At 39.3% G+C, this 8,966-nt stretch overlaps 1 protein-coding gene across 1 annotated transcript; it reads right to left on the minus strand.

Annotated features, from left to right (window-relative positions):
• Positions 1-809: 809 nt before the first annotated feature.
• Positions 810-7,017, minus strand: LOC107098336 (ensconsin-like). Its single transcript, XM_015395968.1, has 7 exons — positions 6,565-7,017; positions 6,030-6,134; positions 2,144-2,215; positions 1,886-2,049; positions 1,419-1,518; positions 1,133-1,167; positions 810-980 (listed from the first exon to the last, which is right to left on the minus strand). The coding sequence occupies exons 1-7, from the start codon at positions 6,689-6,691 to the stop codon at positions 810-812; spliced, it is 774 nt and encodes a 257-aa protein (XP_015251454.1). The 5' UTR covers positions 6,692-7,017.
• Positions 7,018-8,966: the final 1,949 nt, after the last annotated feature.

Here is an 8,966-nt window from a genome sequence, read left to right on the forward strand (position 1 = left end):
GAGTGTTGTTCAGCATGGGGGTGAGTAGAAAATGAAGGCTAATCATGTTTTGGGTGTACTATTCCTTTAACTAAAATGTAAAGACACAGATGCTCCATTTTTAAGTAATACCCTAAAAATGACCTAATATTGTGCCTACATATTCACACTTTATTCCCCGTTCTGTTATGTTACAACCAGAAACTTCACACATTGCATTTGAAATTTACGTGGTAGACCAACAACAAGGTAAAGTGTCTTACAGATTAAAAAATAAAAAGTGTGTTTTTTTTTCTAATCATGACCCCAAACAATTCACCAACCTCTGACTGTAGCGAGAGCTCTGTGGGTTGTTTCTATGGATCTTGCATATCTAGAAATGAAGTATTTGCCCATTTTTCTTATCTGAATATTCAGTTTCGAAGCAAATTCTCATTTGGATTTAGATCTTTGTCAAGGCCGTTCTAATACAAGTATGCCTGGATATTAACCATTGCATGCTCATTTCCGTTTGCATGAATTTAGCTCCATTTACTCCCATCAACTCTAACCAGTTTCCCTGTTCCTGCGACTTAAAGGGCGTCCCAACCATGTCTTGATCCCACCACCACTTAGACAACTCTATGCTGGTTTTTATTTAGGGAGTAGAGTTGATGTGGCTGGATAAAAATACACGTTTCATTTTAAAAAATCTTTGTTTAAACCTTTTTCTCTCCACCTAACAGAACTACTTTGTGTTGGTCTATCAACATTGAGGTTTGTGGTTGTACTCGTACCCAAAAGGGGAAGAAAATAAAAAGAATGTGGCAGGAATAATTTGGTGGGTAAAATTACCTGTGCAGGGCTGATGTTTCTTTGCTGTCTGTTATTGGAACAGGGTGATGGAGGCGGCCTGCGGGGGACTGAAAGTGACTGATGTCGGAGTTTGGGTGTGATGATGTTAGGGGAAGGGATGGCATTCGATGGGTGGCATGAAACTGCACGGCGACAAACATGGACAACTGAGCCAGTGTTAAGAAATGTGGAGAAACATAATGTGTTGAAAAATGATGACACACATGAAGGAAAACAGCAGCGTCAGTGAGCTCAGAAAGTTTCTCATAGCAGTGAAAGGGTTAAAGCAGTGAGGACTTCCTTGAAAGGAGGGGTATACCTTCTTCTCCGGACCTACAAGCTGCACTCTTGCTCCTAGCCAGATAAGAACATGTGGGGGTGAGAAGGCGACTGACCAGATTCCTCTCCCATGTTGTCAGAGGCAAGCGACGTGGAGCTGGTGTATTGATCAGTGTAGAGTTTTTAGTAGGGCAAAAGCAACAGATAAGACATTCCTAGAGCCATTGCCTTTTGCAACACTTTTTAATCAGCACATATTAAATGTGGGTTGTGCAGACAAGCTGTTAAAAGACGCTGAGAGGAGAGGGCACATGTATCTCTCATACCATTCTTAGTGGGCTTCCTGCCTCTTGAACTTTGACCGAGGTGCTGCTGGGCCTTTTGGCTCCTCTCTATTGTCTTGCGCACTGTAGTTTCATGCCGCTCCTTCATTGAGACAAAATAACAATCTAAGCCTTGTTTTTAGTTGTTGAATGCACACTGCAAAAAAACCATCTAGAAATAAGTTAAAAATGTCTTAAATTAAGTGTATTTACCCTTATTTTGAGCAGGTAAATAAGATGATCTGTATTTTTACTCCTAAAATAAGATAATTAGATAATATACACTTGAAATAAGACAAAGCAATATTTTTTTTCTTATTTTAAATGTAAATTTTCTTGTTCCATTGGCAAAGTGTCTCACTTACCTCCTCAATTCAAGAAAAAATACACTTAATTTGAGCAAAAATGACTTATTTAGATTTCCATTTTTTTGCAGTGCAAACAGAAAAATGCTGAAAATAAAAGCTCACTTTTTCCTCTCTCATCCTCTGCTTTCGTTTCTCCTCCACAGCTGCACGCCTCCTCTCCTCTTTGAGCCTCTGCTCCAGGAGTTTTTTCCGTCGCTCCTGTAGCTGTTGTTCATAGTAACGTCTGGCTCGCTGTTCCCGCTCCAGTCGGCTCAGCTCCCGAGAGACTGACAGGGAATTAAGCGGTAGGAATAGTTTTATAGTATATGTGTGTAGATTTGTTTTTTTTTTGTGAGGGGTCGTTGTGGCGGTGATGCATACCCAGCAACTTCTGCTGCTCTTCTCTTCTTTCTCGAGCTGCTCTGAGTCTTTCGTCAACATTCAGTCCGTTACCTGCAGGCAGTAAAAGGGTTTTACAGTTAAAAGTCATGAAAAAGCAACTGAAAAAAAGTACAGGGGAGATTTCTGTGACGGCATTTGAAACAAACATGCTGTTGTTAGAGTCCTGCAGTGTAAACTCAAGGTTGTCTAAGGGCCCAAGCATAATCTGCTATGGTGGGCTGACTAGCACAGGAACAGTTTTCGTTTGTGTATGTTTTACAACTAAAAAGTGGCCTTAGCTATGAATGATGTAAATGTAAATCCCTTTATTGTTCCACAGTGAGGAAATTCTTCTCTGCATTTGACCCATCCCTGGTCTGCCATTGTGTGGCGCCTAGGGAGCAGTGTGGAGTTAAGGGTCTTGCTCCGGAACCCAGAGTGGGGGCTGTGGGGATCGAACCGGGAACTTGCAATCTTCTCAGAGCACAAGTGCACTGCTATAACCACCAACACTCCCCATCAAAATTGACACTTCAACTAGTTGTTTACAACATAAAATGCACTTGAGATATCATCCATCCATCCATCCATCCATCCATCCATCTTCTGTCATATTTATCCTAACTTGGGTTGCGAGGGGTGCTGGTACCTAACTCCAGCTATCTACGGGAGAGAGGCGAGGTCTATCCTGGACAGGTCACCAGTTCATCGCAGGCACACAACTATTGCAATTGAGATATAATTACTTATACAAGTTTAACAATGTTAAAATACAGAGCAAAAACTGATCTGTAGGGCTTACAAGGACGGACAATAATGTATAATTTAATTTATTTATTTATTTGACAGGGACAGTGTACATTAAAAAGCGTTCCTGCAAATGCACCAGAATTAGCCAAAAGGCTATTTTTCATCTGTTGTCCCTGGACAGATCTTAAAATTGTCTTCCTAAAAAAACACAACAGTAAGCATGCTACAATGTAAAATACAAATGATTATTGTTGAAATTTATCTTCTAAATGTTTTTATCAATGAGACACAAGCATCAGAAATTAGAACTTCAACTAGCAATATCAACTTTTAGTTACTGGGCATGCTAGACCTGTAACTTCCAGGTTTACAGTAGGGCCCCTGGAGGAAACTAGCATCACCTGAGTGTTGCAAAATGAAACAGTGTCCCTCTGTGGAGGCTGTGAGCACTGTGGACCAGCAGATTAAGACGTCATAGAGACCACATCCATAAAGGCAACATTCACCCCTCCAGATCAAATGCTAGATCAGAGATGCTAATTATGTCATGTCTGTTTAGTTGCCTAGCAACATTTTTTAGCAAAGTTAGCTCTCTTGTTTTAGGGGAGCTCTGACTGCCTCTGGGTCGCACGACCCATTCAATGAAGGATCTGACCCTTTCAAGTTACACTTGTGAGTTTTTGAGGAGATCACTGCCACAGACCAACAATACACCCCATCTGCTGTATATTGACCATAAAGATAATTTAACATATCTCAAACTAAGATAATATTTGGGTCAAAAGTTTCTTTAAAATATAAAATTGGTGATTAAAAGATGTATTTTGTGTTTAAGCCACATTCTCACTTATCAACATGTTTAATGTACGTATTCAATTATATCACTTTATAATGTAGAATGCAAAGCAAATGTATAAGGTATCTTATTTTGGCTAAACTTGACTATCCATTTCCTCCATTTTTAATCAGTAAAGGCAATATTTCATACCCTAAAAGTACTTAAATCATCACGCAAATATTCATTGTCTACCTAGTTATGTTGTTGTCAATAATTATGGAGATAAGCCTTTTTTTTATTTCCACAATTCAATCCCACATAAAGTATATAAATCTTAGATATCTCAGATTAAATTAAATTTTGTTTATTTATATAGCGCCAATTCACAACACATGTCATCTTAAGGCATTTTACAGTTCACCAAATTGATTTTCTAAGGAAAACCAGTTTATTGCATTGACTCATTGACTCGGATGCAGTCCCTCATACTAAGCATGCTTGTGGCGAAAGTAGAGAGGAAAAACCTCCTTTAACAGGAAGACTCCGGCAGAACCAGGCTCAGTGTGAGCGGCCATTTGCAGAGGCTGACTGGGGTTCAAGGAGACAGAGATACAAAAGGCAGCTGTAAACCAGCTCCGAGCCAGCTCCCGTGTCAGAGGATGAAGAGAGCACATCCAGTTAGTCACAGTCAGAGAAACAGGTCAGAGATCAGATTCCTATCTTCATCAGAATTTATATGATTGTAATCTGTTTTCATTAGTTTAAGTTCTTGGACCCATTTTGGCTGGAATGCTTATAACATATGAGAAATATAGACCTCTTCATAGAATCCCTTAAACCAGGAGTTCATAAACAGCCTCAGCTTCTGACTGGGAAGCACCCGCAGTTTGCACTTATAAAAAATATAACGTTTATTTAGCATAAGGATATAAACTAAAATGTTCTTTTCACTGTATTTTATTATTATCTGATAACAAAAGGTTTAAACAAACTGTTAAATGGTAAATGGCATGTACTTATATAGCGCCTTTTTTCAAGTCAGGTAACTTGACCAAAGCACTTTACACTTCATTCATTCACACACACACTGATGTTGGCAAGCTACATTGTAGCCACAGCTGCCCTGGGGCTCACTGACAGAAGTGAGCCACAGACAGTGAGCCCTGAGTTTATCATCTCAATAGAAAACATATATATTATTTCACTCTCTATTTCATGATAATTTACAAAAAGGGTTAACACATTTTTAATAATAAGAAAAATTACATTTATTTTTTGTTTTTGTATATGTTTTTCTTATTTTCCTTTTTCAGGGCGCCCCTTGGTGGCCCTCATTTTGGAAAAACTGTCCTACAAAACCACTGACAGGAGCTGATTTTGGAAATCTGGGGCCCTAGGCAGAGGCAGACATTGGATATTTTAATAGAATAGACATACATTATTTGTTCTACCTTTTTCTCCCTCTCTTCTTTTCCTTTTCTTTTTTTTTGGCAATGTGCTCATTTGATATTTCATGTTGTCTCAAAAGAAATGAAGGATTTTTCCAATCACTACTTAGCTGATTGCTTCTTCCTGTGTTTCCAAAAAGGTGACAGCAAAAGTAAATAAGACAGTTGTTCTTTTCTCTGTTGACAAGCCATGGTCTGCTTATCTGTTCTCCATTTTTACATTTAAATTAAATAATAGCTGCATGAATCATGACAGCAGACAAGATAGAGGAGAATCTTCTTCCTCTGGGGAGCAGAGTTCTATGCTTTTATATATTGTCACCAAAGTCACCAGTAACAGAATAAAGTCACTAGATTTGGTACTAGATGCTTTAAAAAAAATGAAAGTGCTAGAGGGGTCTGAAAAGTTGCTAAATATAGCGACTAAAGCGCTAAGTTGGCAACACTGCTCCGTTTGTTTTCAAATGGTTTGCTACTGTCTGTTTGGACCTTTCTGCACATGCACATCAAGGGGACTCATCCAATGTGGTGGACACTGAATGCATTCTGATAGCATTCTACAAAAAGGATTTTTATCAAAAGCATAATAAAAGTGCAAAAATAAGTGCATTAACCATACATTTAAATGGAGTTTCATTGGCAACTGGGCAACTGCCTAGTTTTGCCTAAAGGTAAATTCCGCCCCTGCCTGCATCTAAACATTATTTAGTATAGTCATAATAAATCTTTCTACAGCAGACAGTGTTAAAGTTAAATTATTTAGAAATTGTATACAATTTCTGAAATGTGTGAGGTAAATATGCACTGAGTGTGTGACAGTTTAAGGATTTGTATGACGCCACCTGCTGGCCTGGAGGTCCTAAAACAGCCCGTTCTTCTCTTATCCTTCAGGCTGGCTTTCCAAACTAACCTGCAAAGAGCCGTGGGCTAACATTGCCGCAGATTTGGATGGACTTGATGGCAGGACAGGTTGTTTTCTTTGTTTGAGAGCTTGGTTTGACATAAGATCCATTCCCTGTGAAAAAGAAATCACTTGTTTACATATTTTGATGCCCATTTTTACCCTCATATTCTCATCAGCCTTCAGCTGTAAACAAATGTTCTAGTTCAGCATGTGATGTCATGGATGTAGAAGCCTTGAAAAAAATCAGCTTGAACAAGCAGCCCAGATAGAAGCTGTTAAACATGCTGGCCTTCAGGTCAGATCCAAATAAAAGAGCCATTATTATCAGGCTGTGTAAAATAGGCCAGCACCTGACATATAACCATTTATATAATAAACAAAAAAAAGAGTGCATGAGAGTTAAATCATCCAACTGTTAGATCTGGTTATGGCTGACTATTACACTATGATATTGTGCCTGTGTTTTCCTCATTTGGGTCTAAAATAATGTTCTTAATCTGAATCTACAACATTGTTTCAGAATAAGCATAGAGACACTAACCTCCTGTTCCTTCAGACCTGCTTCCAGCCCTTTGGCTCTCAATGGTACATGTAGAAAGTGGTCCCTGCGATGGAGGGATTTCACTCTGCTTCTTCTGTACAGCCATGCTACGTATTGAGCTTTGCATAGCAGTACTCTCTCTAGTCCCCCCTCTCCCTCTCTCTCCCTTCTGTCCTCCTCCTCCTTTGAATTTCTATTTCAAGATGCCTTCAGGTCCTTGCATGAGTGCGCAGAGAGGAAAACTGTCTTCTGCATCAGCTGCTTGTCCATCTGTGCCTCACAAAGGAACTGAGTGCAAAGCAAGAGAACAAAAACATCCAGTCAGACCCCTGTGTAATGATTTTTTTCTGTATCTTATCTCTACGGTAAAATTTTCCTCTTGGTTGATAAAGGTCTGGAAAGATCCTAAAGCTCAGTTGTCTGCTAATAGGTTACTCCCCTTTAAAGATCTCACCCTTGTGAGCTGCTCTGATTTCTTCCACATTGTTCAATTGCTGTGTCACTTTAATTCCCCCACCACACTGCCTGCATGCTGGAAACAGGCAGGGAGATCCAGCATTTCCTGGAAACAGGAGAGGAAAAAGGAAATGATGCATAGAGTATGTCCATGTGAATAATTATCAGAGCAACAGTCGTATAATGTTAAGTGACATGCAATATTTTGTTAGGTATAGGACATCAGTGTTTTTTTTTTTTACCCATAATTCCACCCTTATGAAGTTTAACCCTTTGACCACTAGATGGAGATCTAGTTGTGCATGTAATAGGTTTAGGCTAGTGAGCTGCAGAACATTCCTTAGATGATATATGCAGGAGTCCAAATTAGCCTGAGAATATAACTCTCTCCCTTTTTTTCTTCATGAATTTGGACTGAAGAAGGAGCTTCACCAGCAGGGCCGGCCAAAGGTTGTAGTAGGCCCTGAGCAAAACTTTATTTTTGTCCCACTTTTCAGCTAAAGCTAGTTAGACTACAGAGAGAGTTAGAATTGTGTCACTGACATACTGCTCTACTTTGGAGGACCAACTCTGACATTAATAAAAACAAATAAAAAAATAAATAATCACTCAATAAATCCATCCATCCAATTTCCGTCACGCTTATCCCAAGCGGGGTCATGAGGGCTGCTGGTCCCTATCTCCAGCTATCTATAGGCGAGAGGAGGGGTTCACCCTGGACAGGTCTACAGTCCATCACAGGGCAACACAGAGACAAACAAACATTCCCACACACAACTAAGGAGAATTTAGAGAAGCCAATTAACCTAACAGTCATGTTTTTGGATTGTGTGAGGAAGCCAGGGTACCCAGAGAGAACCCACGCATGCTCAGGGAGAACATGCAAACTCCATGCAGAAACACCCTGGGTCGGGAATCAAACCCGAAATCTTTCTGCTGCAGCGGTGCTATGCACTGCTGCACTGAGCAGCCTTCTCAATAAATCCATAGACATAAAATCAAGCTTTACTGTTTAAGTACTTATGTTTTTTATGTATTTAGTTCTGTGTATACTTTTTATTTTTTGTCCTTTTTTTTTCTTACTCCATGTCTTATTCGTCAGTCATTTTTCCACTTCTGTTTGTATTTCTGCCTCATTATGCAAATGAGAAGGAGCAATCTTAAGGAGAAAGCTACTACCTGTTGGTTGTTTAGACTGTATAGAATCTAAATGCTACCAGGCCAGCCAAAGTTAAAACAAAGATGTCTACCCCCCCATGAGGTTATCTGTTAGCTGAGCTGAGACATTTAAGAACTTTATCTAAAAACAGGATGTGAATTCCTGACGTAGTCGTGTGGATGCTCTGGAAGAACATGCGTTTCTGTTACCTGCACATTTGGACAACTTTACTTGCATATTATCTTCAATCGTCCCTAACAGAAACTGCAGCGTCCTCCTCATTTGCATAATGAGACCTGCTCTACCCAAGCATACAGTACTATTCTGAGATTATCACCTGACTTTATTTTGTTTTGGTTGCAAAAAGTGACTTGAAAAGTTGAAAAGCAACGGAAATAATGTTAATTATTTTAACCGTGAAATGTTATACGAGCTAACGATTAAAATTAGTAACAAATACCTGAGCCCTACACGTCAGAAAAGCTATTATAACATTATTATTGCTCTACAGCACATGTGTCAGACTACACTGACGACACTCGGCGTCCTACCATCTCAACTGTATCACATAAGTAGGTCAATAGCAGGACAACTATCAACAAGTTCACGAGGAGGTAACTCAGCCTTTCAATTCAGGTGTTGGAGTTTGTCAGCCTTTAAGGACTTGAGTTTGACACAACGCTCTGTTCTACAAACTTTTAAATGTTTTATGACCAAACCTTAAAATGAAAGAATTATGATCCAAACCAAAGAGTGAGTTTAAAGCTTTTAGACTTTTTTTTTTTTT

Source organism: Cyprinodon variegatus, unplaced genomic scaffold (genome assembly GCF_000732505.1).
Source record: "Cyprinodon variegatus isolate N-32 unplaced genomic scaffold, C_variegatus-1.0 Scaffold770, whole genome shotgun sequence".
Classification (NCBI taxonomy): domain Eukaryota; kingdom Metazoa; phylum Chordata; class Actinopteri; order Cyprinodontiformes; family Cyprinodontidae; genus Cyprinodon; species Cyprinodon variegatus.